The following is a 21,420-nucleotide window of genomic DNA, read 5'->3' as shown; positions in this document are numbered from 1 at the left end:
AGAGCAACAAGGCAAGCAAGATGGGCGATATTCCTATTGATTTCACCGAGTTGGCGCAATTGACCCTGTTGGGTATCTCGCCCTCGTCTTTGGACTTCAAATCCACCACGATTGAGTCGGACCACTATGTGTGTTGCCGTGAACAGGGCCCCCAGGGGAATACGGTTGCCATTGTTGATCTCACGAACAACAACGAAGTCACGAGAAAGAACATGACTGCCGACAATGCAATCATGCATCCAACCGAAAACGTGATCAGTTTAAGAGCCAACGGCACGACTTTGCAAGTGTTCAACTTGGGCACGAAGCAAAGATTGAAGGCGCACACCATGAGTGAAGCGGTGATATTCTGGAAATGGCTCGATAACCAGCACTTGGGCTTGGTCACCCAGTCGTCGTTGTTCTTCTGGAATGTCTTTGACGGCACCAACAACGGGCCGGAGAAGTTGGCAGAGAGGCACCACACGTTAAACAATGCGCAAATCATCAATTTCGTGGCTGAGCCCGATTTGAACTGGTTCGCGGTGACCGGTATTGCTCAGGAAGATGGCAGGATTGCCGGCCACATCCAGTTGTACTCCAAATCAAGAAACGTGTCGCAGGCAATCGAGGGCCATGTGTGTAAGTTTGCCTCGCTCACTTTAAGTGGAGCCTCGCAGCCAACCAAGGTGTTTTGCGTTGGTAACAAGAATGTTCAGGGCCAAGGTAACATGCACATTATCGAGATTGACCACGTGAATGGCAACCCTGTTTTCCAAAAGAAGGTTGTTGACATTTTCTTCCCACCAGATGCATCAAATGATTTCCCCATAAGTTTGCAAGCTTCAAACAAGTATGGTATTATTTACATCTTGACCAAGTATGGGTTCATTCATTTATACGACATGGAGACGGGTTCGAATTTGTTTGTAAACAGAATCACCGCTGACCCCGTGTTCACGGCGACTAGCTACAACGATGGCACGGGTATTTTGACCGTCAACAAACTGGGACAAGTCTTGAGCGTTGAAGTGAGCAGAGATAAAATTGTTCCATACGTTTTGGAGAAACTAGCTAACGTGCCCTTGGCGTTGGCATTGTCATCGCGTGGTGGATTCCCAGGGGCAGAGAATTTGTTTAGCCAACAATTCCAAACTTATTTGAGCCAAGGCGATTACACCAATGCCGCCAAGGTTGCTGCCTCATCGGATCAATTGAGAACTCAAGACACCATCAACAAATTGAAAAACATTACACCACAACCGGGCCAGATCTCACCCATCTTGCAGTATTTTTCAACCTTGTTGGACAGAGGCACCTTGAACAAGTTTGAGTCGATTGAATTGGCCAAACCCGTTTTGCAACAGGACCGTAAACCTTTGTTTGAAAAATGGTTAAAGGAAGACAAGTTGACCTCTTCGGAAGAGTTGGGTGACATTGTCAAATCCTATGGGGACACCGCTTTGGCTTTGGCAGTTTACCTCAGGGCCAACGTCAACATAAAAGTGGTGTCGTCGTTGGCGGAATTGGGTCAATTTGACAAGATTATCCCTTATTGCGAAAAAGTTGGTTATAACCCGAACTATACAAACTTGATTCAGAATTTGGTTAGAGTCAATCCAGACAAGGCAAGCGAATTTGCCACTTCCTTATTAGCAAGTCCCGATTCGCAAATCAACGTTGAGCAAATTGCTGATTTGTTCTTTTCTCAGAATTACGTTCAACAAGGAACTGCGTTCCTCTTGGATGCATTGAAAAACGACCAACCTTCTGAAGGACATTTGCAAACCAAAGTGTTGGAGATTAATTTATTGCACGCGCCACAAGTCGCTGATGCAATCTTGGGCAATCAAATGTTTAGCCATTATGACAACCCCACCATTGGCAAATTGTGTGAAAAATCGGGATTGTTCCAAAGAGCATTGGAGCACTACAATGACTTGAAGGATATCAAGAGAGTCATTGTCCACACCAACGTGTTGCCAAGCGATTGGCTTGTGTCATACTTTGGCCAATTAAATGTCGACCAATCCATTGCCTGTCTCAAGGAATTGCTCAGCCACAACATGGCCCAAAACTTGCAAGTCATCATCCAAGTGGCTACCAAATACTCTGACTTGATTGGTGCTATGAAATTGATCAAGTTGTTTGAAGAGTATAAATGCAACGAAGGATTGTATTACTACTTGAGCTCGATTGTCAATTTGACGCAGGACCCCGATGTTGTCTTTAAGTACATCCAGTCTGCGGCCAAGATGGGCCAAACCAAGGAAATCGAAAGAGTTGTTCGTGACAATAACGTCTACAATGGTGAAAAAGTCAAGAATTTCTTGAAGGAGGCCAAATTGGACGATCAATTGCCATTGGTTATCGTTTGCGACAGGTTTAATTTCGTTCACGATTTGATCCTCTACTTGTACAAGAACCAATATTTCAAATTCATTGAAGTATACGTGCAATCGGTCAACCCTTCCAACACTCCGCAAGTCATTGCTGGTTTGTTAGACGTTGACTGTGACGAAAGTGTCATGAAGAACTTGTTGATGTCGGTCTTGGGCCGCGTTCCAATCAAACCTTTGGTTGAAGAAGTTGAAAAGAGAAACAGATTGAAAATCTTGCTTCCATACTTGGAAAAAACCTTGGAAGGAGGATCCAACGACCAAGAAGTGTTTAACACTTTGGCGAAAATCTACATTGACTCCAACAACTCCCCTGAAAAGTTTTTGCAAGAAAACACTCAATACGACACTTTGGTGGTTGGTAAGTACTGTGAAAAGAGGGACCCATATTTGGCATACATTGCATACTCCAAGGGCGGCAACGATGATGAGTTGATCAACATCACCAACGAGAACAAGATGTACAAATACCAGGCCAGGTACTTGTTGCAAAAATCCAGCCCTGAATTGTGGAATAAAGTCCTTGATTCCGAGAATATCCACAGAAGACAGTTGGTTGACCAGGTCATCTCGACTGGTATTCCAGAATTGGACGATCCAGAGCCAATTTCAATCACAGTCAAGGCATTCATGGAGAATGACTTGCCCGAAGAGTTGATGGAATTGTTGGAAAAGATTATCTTGGAACCATCTCCATTCAGCGAAAATGCCTCTTTGCAAGGATTGATGATCTTGACTGCAATCAAAGCCGACTCTTCTAAAGTTTCAAACTACATTGAGAAATTGGACAAGTTTGATCCTAACGAAATTGCCCCCTTATGTATCGACAATGGCTTACTTGAAGAGGCCTTTGAAGTTTACGACAAGTTTGAACTTCGATCCGAGGCAATGAAAGTGTTGGTGGAAGACATTGTTTCTCTTGATAGAGCCGAGCAATATGCTGAGAAATATGACACTTCAGAGTTGTGGTATCAATTGGGTACTGCGCAATTGGATGGCTTGCGTATCCCCGAGGCTATCGAGTCATATGTGAAATCCAAGAACCCAGAAAACTTTGAACAAGTGATTGATATTGCCGAGCACGCGGGCAAGGAGGAAGAGTTGATTCCATTCTTGGAAATGGCCAGAGAAACTTTGAGAGAGCCCGTTATTGACGGTGCGTTTATCAACGCGTACGCCACTTTGGACAAACTCGGCGACATGGAGAAATTCGTTGCTGGCTCCAACGTTGCTGATTTGGAAACCATTGGTGACAAGTTGTTTGAAGCTAAAAACTATAAAGGTGCCAAGATTTTGTACTCCAACGTTTCCAAGTACTCCAAATTGGCAACCACATTGGTCTACTTGGGCGATTACCAAGCCGCGGTCGACTGCGCGAGGAAAGCTTCAAACACCGAAGTGTGGAAGCAGGTCAACAATGCATGTATCGAAAACAAAGAATTTAGATTGGCTCAAATTTGTGGTTTGAACTTGATCATCGATGCCGAAGAGTTGCCCGAGTTGGTCAGGCTTTACGAGTACAACGGTTACTTTAATGAATTGATTTCCTTATTCGAGAGTGGGTTGGGATTGGAAAGAGCCCACATGGGTATGTTCACCACCTTGGCCATCTTGTATGCCAAGTACGCTCCACAAAATGTGATGGAGCATTTGAAATTGTTCTGGTCCAGAATCAACATTCCAAAAGTGTTGACTGCTTGTGAAGAGGCTCATTTGTACCCAGAATTGATCTTTTTGTACTGCCACTACGAAGAATGGGACAATGCTGCATTGACCATGATTGAGAAATCCGAAGTTGCATTTGACCACTCTTCGTTTAAGGAAATCATTGTTAAAGCTCCAAACTTGGAAATCTACTATAAGGCAATTCAATTTTACATCAACGAGAACCCATCGTTGTTGGTTGACTTGTTGTCAGTGTTGACTCCCAAATTGGACTTGCCTAGAGTTGTAAGAATGTTTATCAAGAGCGATAACCTTCCCATGATTAAACCATTTTTGATCTCGGTCTTGGACAAGAACAACAGTGTGGTCAATTCTGCATACCACGACTTGCTTATCGAAGAAGAAGACTACAAGTCACTCAGGTCCTCGATTGAAAATGAGTCCAACAATAGATTCAACAAGTTGGATCTTGCCGAGAGGTTAGAGAAGCACGACTCGATTTTCTTTAGACAAATCGCGGCCACCTTGTACGCCAAGGAGAAGAAATACAACAAGGCAATTTCCATCCTCAAGACCGACAAACTATGGGCGGACTTGTTGAGGGTGGTTGCCATTTCCAAATCCACCAAGATTACCCACGAAGTACTCGACTACTTTGTCGAGACAGGTAACTATGAATGTTTTGTTGCTTTGCTTTACACCTCGTACGAGTACATTGCCAACGACTATGTGTTGGAGTTGTCATGGTTGCACAATTTGGCCAACTTTATCAAACCTTACGAGATCTCCATCGTGTATGAGAATCAAAAGAAATTGAACGAAGTTTACGGTGACTTGAAAAAGAGACAGGAAAGAGAAAATGGAGATGCCGAAGATGGAAGCGGCGCTGCTGCCAAGACGCCATTGATGCTCACGAATGGACCCTTGGGATTCCAAAGCACGGGTTTCCAGTCTGCTACCAGTAGCTTGGGATTCCAGCCTACCGGTGCAGGATTTGGAAATTCCTTTTAAGAGATGAAGCTGGAATTTATTTCCAAACATGTTGATTAGATAGTTTATGTAAAAAAAAACAAAAAGAAGAAAGAAAGAAAGAAAGAAAGAAAGAAAGAAAGAAAGAAAGAAAGAAAGAAAGAAAGAAAGAAAGAAAGAAAGAAAGAAAGAAAGAAAGAAAGAAAGAAAACATGGTGGTAGTAATCTGAGTAAGCCGTGCGCTGGATATTCATGGTTCCCCTTGCTCTACTCTTTCTCAAAGAAATGCGCAATGCACGGATCAAAGTATGAATGCTTGATAATGGGCACCTCCCAATCCAGCTCATTGGGAGCCTGAACCGCGGGCTCCTTGCCTCGCAGTTTCTGGCTTGGTCCGGGCTGGTGTTGCCGCTTCTTTTTGAAATCAACAGCAGCTTTTCCCTTGGGTCCTCCATCTTTAGAGGAGTTTCCAGACTCCTTTGTAGTCACGGAGCCGTTTCCCATTTTCCGGTTTTCATTCGGCTGTTGCTGGTGCTCTACTATATGCTCTTTGAGATGGTGATGGATTCAAAGGCAAGCGGTGAGCTATCAAGGGCGGGAGGGTGAGCGCCTGTTGGCCTTGATCTTGGTCTTGATCTGCTTGATGTCAGGAGCACCAAGACGTGTTTGTTGAGTAAAGATGATGCTGTGTTCTGGAAGCTCGAGAATTTGCCTAATGCGGCTCAAACTTGATACTGCGAATCATCCCATTTGCAATCAATCATCCCAAACAACCAACCTAGGTTATCTCGTATAAGATCATTCCATTCTGCCCCCCCCCCCCCCCCTCAGTCAATCCGCCCTCATCTTTCAGAGCTGAAATTGAGTAGAGGTGCCCCTTAATCCTCAAAAGTTAGCTTAGATGTCCGACTCCTTTGCTAATAATTTCTGGACCGCAGATTTCATCACCGGGTTGAACCAACTCCAATCACAATCGACAACATCCATATCGCAACTACATGAGTTTCGCAAATTGGTATTCAGTTTACTTAAATATTATCACTCCAACAGCGAGTACTTGACTCAAACCAGTACTGAACTCAATTCGCCGAATGGACCATTTCGCAGCAACAAGAGCGATGCCGAACGACTAACGTTGGACCTTTGCTTCAAGAGTTTTATTGATCAAATGGGAGTCGAGGCGATAATTTTGATGAACTTGGCTGCTGATATAGACAAGCATGTGCTTGATGACTTGACGCAGTACCTCAAGTACCATGAGTCAAAGATACGCAGGGAATTTGACAGGTTGGAGACTATCTATGGCGACTACTTGGATTTACTGGAGAAGATATCAAAGACAAAGAAAAAGTACTTTGAGCAGGTGCGGTTGCAGGAGTATGCTGAGCTGTCACGGGAAAGCGGCCATATAGAAGCCAATGACCTGGCGAGGATGAAAGAGGAAGTAAAGGATGATGAGAAGGGAGACGAGGAAGAGTGGGAAGAAGAAGAAGAAGAAGAAGAAGAAAATTACAGTAGTGATGGGGAGTCGTATGCGGGAGAAGAAGAAGAAAATGACCCCAGCATAGCTAGTCAAAGTGGACCCGACAAACTGTTTAAATTCCCCTTGCGCGTTGGACCAGTTGTATTTGAAAAAGTTGACGAGTTGCAAAAGACCCTAGCTCGGCTCATTTCAAAAGTACCCACTTCCAAAAGGTCAATAACACTTCCAGGTTACAAAGCCGACATATTTTCAAGCGATTCATTGTGTGAGATCTTGGTGAAATCTCCCGTGAGCGGCTTGGTGCCGCCCTCGCGGTCAAACTTGGAGAAATTTGGACAAGCGTTGGTGGATTTGAAATTGATCACCCCGACGAGCATTTTCCTGAAAAAATTTAAAAGTGAAGGTGTCTGGTTCGAATGGTCGGATTTGGCATCTGACATTGCCACTGCGAAAACTCAACTTGCTCCACCAGCGGCGACACCTGCAAGACTATCAGGAATAACACCAACTTCCACCCCTAGCAGTGAAAATAAATTTTTGAAAAGAAACAAAATGGCTTCGCCAGCTGAAAAACTCAAAAGCGATATCGCGGAGACGACTGCCCGATTCAATAGTATGTTCTCTTCGGTCAAGAGCTCAATCATGAAAACAAACCACGCTGAGTTGATTCGCAGTTTACTCGAGCAGTATAACAAACAGATTCTTGAACTAGAGGATTGCGTTTATTACTTGGAAAGAGGACTCATTGACATTTCCCAGTATTTGGAAAAGTTTGAGAACAAGAAGTTGGAGATTATATATGACAGTTCTGCGAAACTACTGCAGATACTCAGCAGATCTTTCCAACAGCAATCGGGGGAAGTTACAAGATACGCAAAAGCTGTGATTGATTTTAATACGAAAGCCAACATTACTCTGGATTTCAAGAAAACCCTCGACAGTCACAAGTCGGGGCTTTATTTCCCAGTTTCGCTCCCGCAAAAAGAGCGCGAAGCTATTGGGAACTTGCCACAGGATTTAAAGAGCCAATTTGACCTATTTAATGATGTGCAGTTGCAAGTGTTGAACTCGCATCTAACCCCAGAGGAAACGTCGATGGCCAAATCGTCAGTGCCGGTGCTCCTCGATAGTATGCTTCTTGAACTAAAATCAAGAGATCTTGCCCGTGTGAAACTGTCATGGTTGCAACCACTCGATTTCCAAATGCAGTGGAGATTAAAGCAAGAACTCACGCAATTGATTGGATCAAACATTCAAGACACAAGCGATACGAATGCCCATATTAGTGAATCACCACTCATGTATGTAGTGGTTGAGAACTTGAGAGCTAAGGAACCTGAGGAAATAGTAGCGTTTTTGAAATGCTGGTTATTGGAGATGAGAGATTCCACAATTCCGTTTCTCAATTACGAGACCATCACCGCCGCGTATTCGGGAGCTAGCGAGCAAAAGGACCGGTCCAGTGAGTTGGTGATGCATTTGTCTACTGTGCCGCGAAGTAACTTGGCCTCGTTGATTTGCATCATTGAACACATCTGCCTTGCATTTGGCCTTGCTTCGTTGGAGAACCACGTCGAAGAAGAGGAAAAAGAAGAAGCAGCAGCAGCAGCAGCTGAAGATGACAACAAATTGGCCCTGATATCCAAGGAGTTGAACCTGATGGAGGCAATTGGTGCTGTTCCCTTTATGCATTTGCTAATGAGACCGTCAACTACGAAACACGCCACGGGGTTCAAGCCACCATTGGAAACGTATGAGGCTGTGTTGATCGATTTGTTGAGCACAAGGATCCGTCGCGAGCTCTTGAATATCTTGGTAAAGAGGGAGTTGGAAATTAAAGAAAAGAAGGAACACGAAAAGAAAGCCGCGCTTTCATCGAGGAAAAAGATTTCCCATCAAGAGGTTCCCAGGACGGCGGACAATAGTGTTTTGTATGATGATGTCTCAGAGTTGTATGCGGATCCTGACAGCCCGTCGCCGCAAAAGATGGCTCACCGCCACACGGCAAACGCAAACGCAAGCACAAGCATGAACCAAAACGTGGATATCAAGGCTCCGCGTCACTTGAGTGCTGATGCATTCGAGTTGAGACCGTTTAAAACCCGCTCAACTCCACTTCCCTCGCCTCAAAGTTCCCCCAAACCTTTGAAAGAGTCCACGTTTGACATCCACAAGGCAACTACACCCTCCAGCGCTGCCTTCTTGGCACCAAAGATGGATATTCAATTTGAAGGTAAATAAATAATTTCTAGTATTAAAATCTTTCACGGCGAGCGAGCTTTAAAATTGGTCATGGTTATTTTCTCAACTTTCTTCAACTGCTTCAAGGAAATCAACAACAACACAAGCAAGGAAACGCAAGAACACACGACAATTGCCTCAAATCCACCGTCTGACTCCTCGATGAAATTCTCCAAATTCATACCGTACAACGCGGCCAAGTACAACGCAATTCCCATCGAGAGCATCCCCGTTGAGAATTTCAACCCAAGTAGCATTAGCTCGTTTCTATTCGAATCCAAGACAATGTTGATAATCTCTTCCGTTGTTTTAATCTGCGATCTCAAGTTCTCCACCGTTTGCACAATCTCATCCGTGTGCGTGTAGTAGGACTCTAGCAACATTTCAATCTCGGCGTGGTCGGTCCCTACTCGGGAATCAGTCAAGTACAACTCATTCAACTCGTCATCGCGCTCGAGCAAATCCTCTAATAAATCCCGAATCAAAGTGACCTTTTGTTGAAACAGCGCCAATTTCTTCAGCTGGATCAATAGGTACCGCAACTTGAACCTCTCGATGCCCTCGTCCAACCCAAGGAGCACATTGCTCACCACCGTCTTGTGCACTTTCATCTCGGTGGTCAAGTTGGCAATGACTTGCATGAGAATAGCCTCCAACGCTCGAAACTCGTAATATAGCTCTGCTTCTTTCTGAGTGACGTCGTCCTTGTGTTTAAGCTTATCGCCCAACTCTTGCAAGAACTGAATCTGCGACCTGCTTTCATGGACTCGCGTAGAGTGGGTGCTGCTTGCGGTAGAGTCAAAAATAGTCACCTTGTCCTTTTGAATCAAGGCCCGGATATTCAACAAGTTCAACATGATGCACTGTCTCCGGGTCACTAAGCTGGGAACTAGCTCAATGCCATGCATCGAAGATTGTGTCGTTGTTGTCGTGGTGCTATGTTTGGAGAGTTTCCGGAAATCGCGAGGCACCAAATGGTACTGTTTCATAAACTCTGACTTGGCGATCTCCTTGCCGTGCACAATCATGTGCCCATCGCCATCAAATATCGTGCAGCGAATAAGCTCGTTGTCGGTGCTCTTGGCGGAGCTCAAGGTGTTGTAAATGTACAAGTCATCGAGGTTCTCTTGCTTGGATTGCGACTGCCGCAGCTGCCCGCTGGTTGTTCTCGATAAATGCCGACCCGCGATGCAAGGACCTAGTAGTCGCAGTAGCAGTAGCTTAGCAATCGGGCTTTTCAATCCAACACTGAGCAGTAGCGTTATCATCGGTAATAAATGGTTGGTCTTATCTTCAAATCCCAGATGGATCTCAGGAGGGTGGTTTTTTTTTATCGCAATCCATAACCGCCAGAGCCTTTTTTTGCGCTCTCACCAGGAGGACTACATGGAGGGAGGGAACCAAATGGCAGATTCACCCACCACCGGCAAAAAGCCCTCACGCAGCCAAATCAAGATCAACTCGATTGACCAAGTTGAGTTGTATGAAGAGATAGGACGCGGTGGGTTTGGGGTGGTATACCGCGGAATAGAGAAAATTGCATCGACCGAAGTCGCAATCAAGGTGATTGACTTGGAACAGGACGCGACCGATTTGATTGAAATCAACAAGGAGATCCAGATTTTGAGTGAGTGTCGGTCGCCGCAGATCACTTCTTACTATGGCTCGTTTGTCAACAACTACCAGCTATGGGTGGTGATGGAGTACATGGACTGTGGCTCCGTGTTTGACTTGTTGAAGGCAGGCACGATGGACGAGACCACGACTGCTGTCGTCGCCAAGGAGATCTTGTTGGCGTTGCATTACTTGCACGACCTGGGCAAGATACACCGGGACTTGAAGAGCCAGAATGTCATGGTCAACTTCAGGGGAGAGGTGAAGTTGACCGATTTTGGCGTGAGCACCCAGTTGAACTCGAATTTTTCCAAACGAAACACCACGGTGGGGACGCCGTATTGGATGGCTCCCGAGATCATCCTCAACTCGAGTGGCGGCCACAGTTTCAAAGCCGATATTTGGTCGTTGGGGTGCTGTTGTCATGAAATGATAACGGGGAAACCGCCTTTGCAAGAACATCACCCCGCGATGAAGGCCTTGCGCATGATATCCCAGTGCGAGAACGATGGCGATTACGTCAAGATGATTGGTTTGGCTGATAATTTAGATATGAGCGAACAGCTCAAGGATTTCCTAAGGAGCTGCTTCATTGAGGATCCGCGGGCCAGATTTAGTGCTCGAAAGTTGTTGAGACACAAGTTTATCACTGCGAACACCCCTGAAGGGTCTGAGGGCCACCATTTGGTCAAGAAGATGATTGAAAGGAAACGGTTGTGGGACCGGCTGAATTCGAGTGGCAGGGGCCCAAAAAATTTCTACGTGTCTGCTGCGAAGAAAGTGCCGTCGCCGGCAACAATAGTGAAAGAACCCAGTGTGGCGCGATTCGTTTTCGACGACCACCATCATTCTGTCAAGGTTAATCGGGAAACTGAAAGAGTGCTAGATAAATGCTTGCAGAAATTGGAATCGAAAATAGCGTTGAGCAAAGAAGAGCGAGACGTGGTATTGCGACTAAACCAGGGCTTGGGTAGTTTAAGCAGCGAGATCTTGACCACGTATGTCAGGATATTGTTCAAGATGACGGCGAGCGAGGAGAGGAATGGTGAGCAAGGGAAATCCACGAGAAGAGACAAGAGGAGGCGACTGGGCAAGAACCCCAAAATTGAGGAAATTGAACGCAATTTGTTGAATTCCTGGATCAAGAAAATGAAAGAGTCGCACTGATACCTGGACCAGGGGGGGGGCGTGGCGTGGGGTGTCAATTGAGCTGGAAGGGAAACAAACTAAGCATTACCGCGGGATACAAAAGTTGACTTTGAACAATTTGACATTAATGTCTATCGGGTTGGTTCCACTTTTGAATTTAGGAAAATGTTGATTGAGAAAAACCTATTAAATTGGAAAGCCATTATATAGATATATATATAAATGTGTGTTCGCATCTTTGTAGTGATAACTTCAACTGGGTTGGTGGACAGTCTCTACAGTTTCGATGACTCGATGTGCTTTCTTTTTGTAAAATCTATCGGCGATATTTCATACATCCTAGAGACAAAGCTAGTACTGATTGGTATGAAACTCGGGCAAGTACTCGACCTTGACATAAGAACGGTACTCAGGCTTCCACATTTGAGACTCGACCCATTTTAGACAAGCGTCAAACGTTCTAGGCACCTTGACGTTACCGCCACCGGGCATTTTCTCAGTTTCAACCTTGGCTGTGCCTTCTTCGACACTCTGCAACACGACAGCAGTAGCAACGTTGGCGCTGACTTCGTGGATCTCTTCGATATCGGGCAACAATCCCGCCTTGGGGTCTTTTAGTTTGGGTGACATGTTACTCAACATCTCCACGGCAGCGGAAATCATCTCGTCAGTGATCTTGGTGGATCTAGCCAACACCGAACCGAGGACGATACCGGGGAACGCAAAGCAGTTGTTGTTTTCCGAGATGTTATAACCGTCTACTGGTTCAAAAGGTGATCCGGTGGCAATGAGGGCTTTGTTGTCTGTCCATTTCATGATGTCAACGGGGAAAGCCTCGTGCAATCTAGTAGGGTTGGAAAGGGGGAAAACCACTGGTTGTTTGTTGTACTTGTACATCTCTTTAATGACTTGCTCGTTGAATGCCTTGGGCTGAGTCGAGCACCCAATCAAGATTGTAGGCTTGATGTGTTCCACCACCTTGACCAAGTCATGCGTGTCGACTCCTTCCCATTCCTTGTCGGGCTTGGCAAAGAGATGCTGTGATGGAGATGCCTTTGTCGATTGGGTGATCAATCCAAATCTATCCATGAGCCATACGCGAGACCTGGCTTCCTCGACAGATAACCCGGAAGTCACCAAGTTCAACACAATCTGCGACGCAATACCCATACCGGCAGAACCAGCGCCATAGATCAAGATCTTGCTATCGGTAAACTCACGGTGGGAGACTTTCAACGCGGCTTTCAACGACGCGACAACAACGCAACCAGTGCCTTGAATGTCATCGTTGAAGCAGGCCAACTTGTCTCTATACGTCTCCAACAATGTCTTGGCGGCTTCGGTGCTGAAATCTTCAAAATGCAAAACCGACGAAGGGAAACGTCTATGATAGGCCGTGATGACCTTGTCCATAAAGTCATAATATTCTTTGCCTTCAATTCTAGGGAATCGGTTCCCCATGTACAACTCATCATCCAACAATTTCTTGTTATTGGTTCCAGCGTCAACCCCAATGGCAATAACTCTTTGCGGGTCAATGCCGCCCGCCAAGGTGATGATGTTTCCCTTACCGACAGCGATCAAAATCCCCTGGATCGACCAGTCACCAATTCCCAAAATGGCAGATCCATCGGTGATAACAGCCATATCCACGTCCGTATCGGTGCCAAAGCAAGCTAAACTGGCCTCGATCTCGTCTGGCTTGGTAATGTCCAAAAAGCAGCCCTCGGGTTTCCTGAACCGGTGCGAGTATCCTTCAATGGCGTCGCCGATGGTGGGTGTGTATATAATAGGCAACATTTCCTTGATGTGTCTCTTGACCAATTGGTAAAACAAGACCTTGTTCTGGACACGAAGCGAGTCCATAAACGAGTTTTTAGCCAAGTCATCGGCCCGGATCGAAAACTGGTCGTAGGCTCTGTGGACCTGTTCGTCGAGCGTGTTGACTCTCGAAGGCAACAACCCCACCAAGTGGAACGCTTCCCTTTCCTCCAAGCTGAAAGCTGACCCTTTGTTGTAGAATGGCGAATTGAGCAACGCGAACCCTTCCAAAGGACAGTCGACGGCACCTTCAGTCGACAACCTGGTGGTCTTGGGCTTCAACAGCTGGATTGCTGCCTCGCGGCCAATGGGGGTCTTGACGGCTTTCATCGTCGCCGTGGACGACCGCCTGTGTATAACCCTGGACATGTTTGACGTGAACGTTGCTCTACTCATCATAAAAACAACTCAATCGCAGATAGGTGTGAGCCTCCTGCTCTATCTATATATCTTTATATATTTGCGTATATATAAATAACGAACAAGAAGGAAAAAAAAAAGGGATTAACGATTAATTTGCAGAATCTTGCTTGAGTCAACGTCAACGTGGTGGTACTTCAATGACGTTGTTGCTAAAATTTTAAAGTTCCAGACAAATGCCGCTCTTCAAAGCCATCTTTTGCTAATTATACTGCTCTCCCTCTCTCCCTTTCTGCCCCTCTATCTCTCTGTATAAGATCTACATAGCAAGATTAGCAATCCCTGAGAACCCACCAGAGAAGAGCCAGTTGTGTGGGAGAAAAGGGGGGTGTGGCTTTGTGTCGCGAAACTGCCAAAACGGAACAAATGATTGGCTCGGGCCGGAGATGATCCGACGGAGAGTTTTTCCCGTTTTGTGTCCCATCTGTCAAAAACGCCGACGGGAGAGGGCGTGGGGCCTTTATCGTTGAGCCAGAGATTGCAAAAAACAGCCATCAGTGGGTGTCTCATTCAGGCAAAACCCCATTGAGATCCGTTGGAAAGTAGGAAGTGGTCTTGCATGAGTTTTGCTTTTTTTGAAGTATAGATCCAAATCATACTATATCCAACGCACCTTAATGCGAGGGAGGGTCTTCTTTTTATAGGGGCTATTAATATATGGCTTGATCACCGCCAGTGATACGATCTATGTTCCTTTTTTTTTTTGTTTTTCTTTCTTTACTATCTACATGGTCAACAGGACACATTGAGACCGCGATCGAATATTTTCTACGCTTCAACTACGTTTTCTTTCGATTGACATAAAAGAAGTGCCCATTCCTTCCCTCGCTTGATAGGTGCGCGAATAAAGAAAACAAAAGCTTCATGAAGCTCTTCACGTTCTCACACAATTGCAATCCATTTCCATCAAATTCACCTGGTGAATAGCCAAAAGAAAAAACAGAATAACACCAGTGCGATTAAAGATCTTAACTGGAGAATAACAGCGCATGATCAGCTATAGTGGAGCAACTTTGTTCAGTGCATGGCACAGTTCATATACACCTGAAATACCTTTTTATTCAATTCACCGCATGTGTTCATAATGATATGGAGTCATTGGGAACAGCTGGCTGGGCTGCAATCTTAGTCAGAGAGAACTATCTTGCAAACTAGCGTGAAAGAGCCTTTAAGTTCAATAGCATCAGCAAGTCTAGTTTCGTCTTTCATAAGGGGGTAAAAAGGGGTTGTGGGTTCCTACAAAAATACTCTTTATAATTTTTTTTCATTTTGTCTTCTAGTAGACTTGTACTTTACGGTCAACCAAGCTTGAATCAATGTTTCCCTTCTTAACCATGCTCGTGATGAGCTCAAACGCAATTTGGGCACCGTTGGTCGACGTGATTTCAGCAATGTCGTATGCAGGGGCCACTTCTACAACATCGGCACCTACAATGGTCAATTCATCCACTTGACGCAAAATGTGAAACAACTCCCTAGGCATCCATCCACCGGCTTCTTGCGTTCCTGTGCCTGGGGTGAAGCCTGGGTCTAAAACGTCAACGTCAACAGAAAGATACGTTGGAGTGTCCTTGGGGATCGTTTTCAAGATCTGGTCCACCACATACTGCGGCCCTTTCAACCAGATGTCGTCTGCTTCAATTCGCAACCAGTTTTGAGAATCGTCATCTTGGTAATCTTCAATCCCAGCAAGCTTGGTGCGGATGCCAGCGTGCACATTATTCTTGGTGGTCAATCCTTCTTTATTGGCGACCCAGAGCATCGAACCATGGCTCAAGTCGTTCTGATCGGATTTCCAATACGAAGGGTACTTGTCGGGACTCCACGTGTCCAAGTGAGCATCAAAGTGCAAAATATTCAATGGCCCGTAGATTTTCTTCAAGGCTCGAATGTGAGGCAACAACACCGAATGGTCTCCACCAAGGGCAACGAATCGGGGCGGAACTCGCGTGTCATTGGACGAAGATCTCGATAGCAACTCCTCGAAAGCTAGATCCATCTGCGTGAATGCCAAGTGGTTATCCATCGGCGTCACCGGTATATCTCCACAATCGACAACTCTCGCCCAGCTCTTGTAAGGGTTGAACAAGGCCCGGTGATTGAATCCACGTAGTCCATATTGACGTTGCGAGGCATCCCTGATTGCGCGAGGACCAAATCTTGCGCCTGGCCTGTAGGAGACAGCTGTGTCGAACGGCACGCCAATCAACGCCACGTCAAAAGTCTGGTTTGGCTCAACTAGACACTGGAAGTGGTCCAAGTGAGCAAACGTAGACACGCCTTGGAATTGCCAGAGACTGCCCCATTTCTCCTGCAAATCAGAGCCACAGCAAACGGTAACGCAAATGGAAAAAATGAGAAGAACAAATTTCCACATTTATTTTCCGTCTTTTTGAAGTAAATTCGGTAGATGTAGGTTTGAATCGGCACTAATTGGTATTTTTCTACTTTTAACTGCATTGGAAACTGCATTCCTCTCTCTTTATATATATACATTTAAACCGTCAAGCCTGATGACGCGGAATTTTGCAACGGGAGCAACTTCCCGCGTTATCGATAGCAGAAAGCGCAATTTTGGGGGTAGATTGCGTTGGTTTCCGAATTCGGATAAATTTTTCCGGGAAAGCTGTGCGGAACAACTGCTGCTGTTGTTGTTGAATTTTTTTTCATTTGGTTGAAGCAGCTGGAAGGGTATTGCTAAATGATCAACTAAAGTTGAAGAAAGGGGTTGACAATATGGGCTTTAAGGACTTGAGAAATGCGTTTGAACGTATGAACATTCACCACCATAAGGAACAGAGTGCGCTGGGTGCACTGAATACACCGTTCCAACAACCGTTTCAACGGCCCCTCGACAACGCCGATAGGGTTTCAGGGATTTCTGACCCCGAAAATATATTTGCGACCCCAATTGCCACGGGAAAGCCACCAGAGATCTTTAAGCGGGCAAAGCATAGCGAAGTTCCCCAGGGATGCACATTGGACGAACCGATTCAGACAAACAACTTTTACAATAACCTCACTTTGGGCGACCAGTGCTGTCCAGTGTGGACTTTGCCCTACTCCCTCTGGTTAACAAAGGACCCCGAGCAAAATCATGGATTAGCATTTAATCACACAGAGGCAGCGCAGCGTGTCTTTGGCCCGGAGCCCAATGCAAACCCGGCACAATTCTACTTTAATCCACCCAGAATAAAATCATTTGTTCTATCAAGCGACGATTTCCGTCATGATGATGACATCAGATTGACTCTCCATGAACATAAAAAGATGTCAGTCACGGCAAGATTAGAGAATAGCAAAGGTTGCATTGTGGTGCCCTTGGTGATGGGGATGGGATTTATCACCGCAATGTATGACAGAATTTGTCCCTTGATAGCTTCACAGGTTGGATACCAAGAGTTTAAAAAAATCGATTGTGTTGACGCTCTTCAAAAGTACCTGGTAAAATTGTTTAACCAGGTGGTATGGACCATCTACAGTGACATAGAGTTGAAGTTGCGTGATCCCAACCATATCGTTGGTGCCAGTCCGGGAACCATCCAGATTGCGCGAGGTGACTCGCTGCATTATGATGATACCGCGGGTTGTTACCCAGTGAGTATCGACTTGACGGGCAAAGTCGAGGGACAAGTTGGCGAATATAGATTTGTTTACAATACAGTGGGTAGATCGAGATCGGGTGACACGTTGGTATGGACTTTGCCTCACCAACTGGAAATTATTGCCTGCTCTTCAGGACTGCGTCTTGATCTAGTCCTCGACTCGCCAACAAAGGGGCCCATGACTGCATTCAAAACCAAGGAGCTCGTGATGCGAGAAGAGGAGTTGCCGGTTGACATTCAGTGGGACCCTTGGAATAGCTGTTCTAACAGCAACAACAACAACCCAACAGGATGGTCCGATCAAGCCAAATACGCTTTGATCCGGCAAGCAGCTGCTGAGGAAATTCAACAGGATGTCATAGGTATGGCCAACATCGACTCCATGTACACCTCGGGAAAGATACTAGACAAGTTTGCCTATATTGCATATGTGTGTCATTTCGTTCTCCATGACGAGCAATTGACAAGCAATATCCTCTCCAGAGTCAAACAGGCCATCGAGATATTTGCCAAAAACCAACAGAAATTCCCGTTGGTCTACGACACCACATGGAAAGGTTTGATAAGCTCGGCTGAGCCCGGTGCCGATTTCGGTAACTCCAACTATAACGACCACCACTTCCACTATGGCTATCACATTCACGCCATTGCACTAGTTGCCAAAATCGACAAGAATTGGCTTTTCGAAAACGGCAACTTAGTCTACAACTATGCAATCGCCCTCTTGCGGGACGTCGCTAGCCCGCAAGCTGACCAATATTTTCCACAATCGCGCTCCTTTTGTTGGTTCCACGGCCACTCTTTTGCCCACGGGATATTTGCTCTGGGTGATGGCAAAGACGAAGAATCTTCTAGTGAAGACTATCATTTTGCATACGCGATGAAGTTGTTTGCCCTTGTCGTGGGCGACTCGGCGATGGAGAAACGCGCCAACTTGATGCTCGCGATAATGAAACGGGCGATGAACATGTACATGCTCTATTCCAACGACAACAAGATCCAGCCTAAGCAATTCATCCCGAACAAAGTAGCGGGTATCTCTTTCGAGAACAAGATTGACTATTCGACGTATTTTGGACGCGGAACTATTGGCGACGAGTGGATCCATGGTATCCACATGTTGCCAATTACGCCCGTATCGAGCTATATAAGAGGTCCCACGTTTGTCAAAGAGGAATGGGACGAGAAATTGGCTCCGATTATCGATAGAATCCCCGATGGGTGGAAGGGTATATTGATGTTGAACAAGGCATTGTTTGACCCCAAAAGCTCGTATGAATGGTTCGCCAGCGAAAGTTTTAATCCGGCACAAATGGACAATGGAATGTCTAGGACATGGTCATTGGCCTACACTTCTGCTTTCTTGTAGGAGACATAAACTGAAAGATGTTAGTATTTATTAGGAAAACTGCTCAATGTGAAAAAATATAGTATACACTTCAGTTCATTTCACAAATAACCACCGTTGCTTTAACTGAAAGAGTGATGTTAGTTGAGCCGTGGAAGTTTTATTTTCAAAAGAAAAAGGAGCAATCTCGAGATATCACCAAAAAAGAGTAAGAAAGCCGGTTTTTTTTTAATTATATTCTACTACTGTTGTCTACTCATGGCTTTTATCCTAGCACTAGTTCTAGTTTTCACTGTTTTATGCTCCCCGTCTTTGCCATTGCTGACTGAGGCTTGATCAACTTTTTGGCGTTTTGAGGAAGTTGGTTTCTTTGGTTTACATGGTTGACTTTTGGAATCTTCGTCATCGTGTGACAGTAAAAGCCGCTTCCTCTTCAGTGTGGTCTCTGTCTCTGTCTTTACAGCAACAGGCTTCGGTTTCCCCACTTTTAGAAACTTTTGCACCTCTGGCGCAAAGCAGCTCGTTCGACCGCCGACGGTAATGTGATCCAAGACGTGCCCCTCTTCTGTTTTCGACGGACCTTGCCTCTTTCTAGCCTTGCCCCATCGATGCCGCATGAGCCAATGTTTCGGAAACTTTCTAACCGCACCTTCCACTTTTACCGACTCCTCACAGACGTAAATCAAGGAGTTGTACAAGTTTTGGATGACGGGATGTATCAGGTCTCCTTCTTCGTGGCTTATTTTCAGCGAGATCACTTCCTCGGGGTGCAACTTTGCGTGAAATATAACCTCGTCTCCTACCCAGTTCCCCACTCCTGCAAATAGCGCTTGATCAAGGAGCAAGGTCTTGATTGCTTTTTTCCTCGATAGCACAAGTTTGCTAAACGCCTCTACCCCTAGCCTGGGTCGTCCATGATGGTCTGGATCGGGATCGCCAAACTCAAACGCAGCAGCCTCAGATGATGGTGTTTTTGTGGTTTTTGCGACATGCTGTGCTTTACTATAATCCGGACCTAGAGCGTTCAAGGGCGGTAGCTTCAAGAGCCCCTCGTCGGTTTGAGCTTTGTCATCCTGTACAAGACGTGCTCTACCGAGTCGTCTTGCATCTACAAAGGCAACTTCCAACTTGACGCCGTCCTTGAGCAATTCCAACTCAAACTTTGTGAACCTCGGCGGCCAACTCGTATCTGGCTCTGCTACTTCCTCTTGCAAATTAGCCGCCATTTTCTCTTGTTCAACCAATTTTTTGTCCCCGCCGTTCTCCATAAAGATCAAGTGAGACTTTACATTTCGGATCTTGATCATTCCCGTCATGCCAAAGTGCATGAGCAACACGTTTGTACGGTCAACATCTTTGGGTTTCAATCTCAACCAAAAATACTTGCCATGCCGACCAGTAGAAATGACGCTTGAGCCTACCAATTGCGTTTTGATTCTTTCTGCTTCATCTTCAGCGTTCGAAGCTGCCTTTATCGACGGCCATAGCAAGGAGTCAACCGGAACTGAGGCCCCAACAACTCGGAAACCGAGGGTTTGCCTTCTCAACAACGCGCAAACATGAGCCACCTGGAAAGCACAGTTAGAATTACCATTAAAAGTTTGATTTTTTTTTCAACTCGGCAATAGAAAAAGTGATCTTAAACATACCTCGGATACCTCTGGCATTCACCGCGTGTTTGGGGTTGGGTGGTGGTGGTGAATGTGGTGGTTCTGGTAGGTTATACAATGGCTGAACCCATGTAGAAGCTGGATTGCGAACCGCAAAATAAGCGGCTCTTTATACCCTTTTGGGCGTTGCTCGAAGATGAGAATCCAAACCAACCCAACCCGATCCAGGTTCATTAAGATTGATGAACTTGCCATCATCTATCTATACACCCAACCCCCATCCCTATCCTCCGCGCATGGATTAAAAAGTGAAAAATGAACAGACTATTTGGAACCAAGAGCACTACACCGAAACCATCGTTGAACGATGCCATAAAAGGAATCGAGGACCGCGTTGGTTCCTTGGATGTTAAACTTAGCAAGATCAACTCCGAATTATCTACATATCAACAGAAGATTGCTAGAATGCGAGATGGCCCAGGCAAATCTGCTTTGAAACAAAAGGCATTGAAGCTTTTGAGACAGCGGAAGCAGATAGAAGCGCAGAAGGACCAGTTGGAGAACCAATCCTGGAACATGTCGCAGGCGTCAATGACGACGGACAATTTGCAAAATACCATGGTCACGATAAATGCAATGAAAACGGCAAATAAAGAGTTAAAGAAAACCTACGGCAAGATCAACATTGACGAGTTGGAAAACTTACAAGACGAGATGCTAGATATTATAGACAAATCGAATGAGTTGCAGGAGGCTTTATCCACCAGTTACGATGTGCCCGATGAAGTGAGTGAGTCCGAGTTGGACGCTGAGTTGGAGGCCTTGGGCGAGGAAATGGATTTCGAGAATGAAATGGCCCAGAGTGGGATAGGTGCACCCAGCTATCTAGATATCAACAACAACAACAATGCTGAGCCGGCAGATAAACTCCCCACGTTTATTGACGAGGAACCCGAAAAGGAAAAAGTTGCCAACTAATATTTCCGTTGAATGGCCATGAAGTAATTCCCCACATCTGGACATGAGGTGAATTTCCAACCATAAGCTGGTAAATAGATGCAGCCTTTAGTATCTTCAACTTGAAACTGTCTTCTTCTCTGTGAATCTTCCTCGAGCC

General features: G+C 45.6%; 9 protein-coding genes across 9 annotated transcripts; 5 read left to right on the top strand and 4 right to left on the bottom strand. All coding sequences in view use genetic code 12, as the record gives it.

Annotated features, from left to right (window-relative positions):
* Positions 1–20: 20 nt before the first annotated feature.
* On the top strand, positions 21–5,054 carry LODBEIA_P42460 (uncharacterized protein; the record flags this gene model as incomplete). Its single annotated transcript, XM_066974446.1, has 1 exon — positions 21–5,054. One exon carries the CDS (start codon positions 21–23, stop codon positions 5,052–5,054), a length of 5,034 nt encoding a protein of 1,677 aa, XP_066831184.1.
* An 859-nt stretch (positions 5,055–5,913) lies between these two features.
* LODBEIA_P42450 (uncharacterized protein) lies at positions 5,914–8,736 on the top strand (the record flags this gene model as incomplete). The annotated part of the gene is made up of 1 exon (XM_066974445.1): positions 5,914–8,736. One exon carries the CDS (start codon positions 5,914–5,916, stop codon positions 8,734–8,736), a length of 2,823 nt encoding a protein of 940 aa, XP_066831183.1.
* Positions 8,737–8,759: 23 nt separating this feature from the next.
* Positions 8,760–10,004, bottom strand: LODBEIA_P42440 (uncharacterized protein; the record flags this gene model as incomplete). Its single annotated transcript, XM_066974444.1, has 1 exon — positions 8,760–10,004. One exon carries the CDS (start codon positions 10,002–10,004, stop codon positions 8,760–8,762), a length of 1,245 nt encoding a protein of 414 aa, XP_066831182.1.
* Positions 10,005–10,140: 136 nt separating this feature from the next.
* LODBEIA_P42430 (uncharacterized protein) lies at positions 10,141–11,517 on the top strand (the record flags this gene model as incomplete). The annotated part of the gene is made up of 1 exon (XM_066974443.1): positions 10,141–11,517. The coding sequence occupies one exon, from the start codon at positions 10,141–10,143 to the stop codon at positions 11,515–11,517; it is 1,377 nt and encodes a 458-aa protein (XP_066831181.1).
* A 333-nt stretch (positions 11,518–11,850) lies between these two features.
* Positions 11,851–13,689, bottom strand: LODBEIA_P42420 (uncharacterized protein; the record flags this gene model as incomplete). Its single annotated transcript, XM_066974442.1, has 1 exon — positions 11,851–13,689. One exon carries the CDS (start codon positions 13,687–13,689, stop codon positions 11,851–11,853), a length of 1,839 nt encoding a protein of 612 aa, XP_066831180.1.
* A 1,327-nt stretch (positions 13,690–15,016) lies between these two features.
* Positions 15,017–16,117, bottom strand: LODBEIA_P42410 (uncharacterized protein; the record flags this gene model as incomplete). Its single annotated transcript, XM_066974441.1, has 1 exon — positions 15,017–16,117. The coding sequence occupies one exon, from the start codon at positions 16,115–16,117 to the stop codon at positions 15,017–15,019; it is 1,101 nt and encodes a 366-aa protein (XP_066831179.1).
* Positions 16,118–16,476: 359 nt separating this feature from the next.
* On the top strand, positions 16,477–18,714 carry LODBEIA_P42400 (uncharacterized protein; the record flags this gene model as incomplete). Its single annotated transcript, XM_066974440.1, has 1 exon — positions 16,477–18,714. The coding sequence occupies one exon, from the start codon at positions 16,477–16,479 to the stop codon at positions 18,712–18,714; it is 2,238 nt and encodes a 745-aa protein (XP_066831178.1).
* Positions 18,715–18,935: 221 nt separating this feature from the next.
* Positions 18,936–20,360, bottom strand: LODBEIA_P42390 (uncharacterized protein; the record flags this gene model as incomplete). The annotated part of the gene is made up of 2 exons (XM_066974438.1): positions 18,936–20,261; positions 20,343–20,360. The coding sequence occupies 2 exons, from the start codon at positions 20,358–20,360 to the stop codon at positions 18,936–18,938; spliced, it is 1,344 nt and encodes a 447-aa protein (XP_066831177.1).
* Positions 20,361–20,618: 258 nt separating this feature from the next.
* Positions 20,619–21,281, top strand: LODBEIA_P42380 (uncharacterized protein; the record flags this gene model as incomplete). The annotated part of the gene is made up of 1 exon (XM_066974437.1): positions 20,619–21,281. The coding sequence occupies one exon, from the start codon at positions 20,619–20,621 to the stop codon at positions 21,279–21,281; it is 663 nt and encodes a 220-aa protein (XP_066831176.1).
* Between the last annotated feature and the right edge of the window lie 139 nt (positions 21,282–21,420).

The sequence above is a fragment of the Lodderomyces beijingensis genome (assembly GCF_963989305.1).
Source record: "Lodderomyces beijingensis strain CBS 14171 genome assembly, chromosome: 5".
Classification (NCBI taxonomy): Eukaryota; Fungi; Ascomycota; class Pichiomycetes; order Serinales; family Debaryomycetaceae; genus Lodderomyces; species Lodderomyces beijingensis.
The sequence above is the reverse complement of the archived record's forward strand: the minus strand, read 5'-3'. Positions and strand labels throughout refer to the sequence as shown.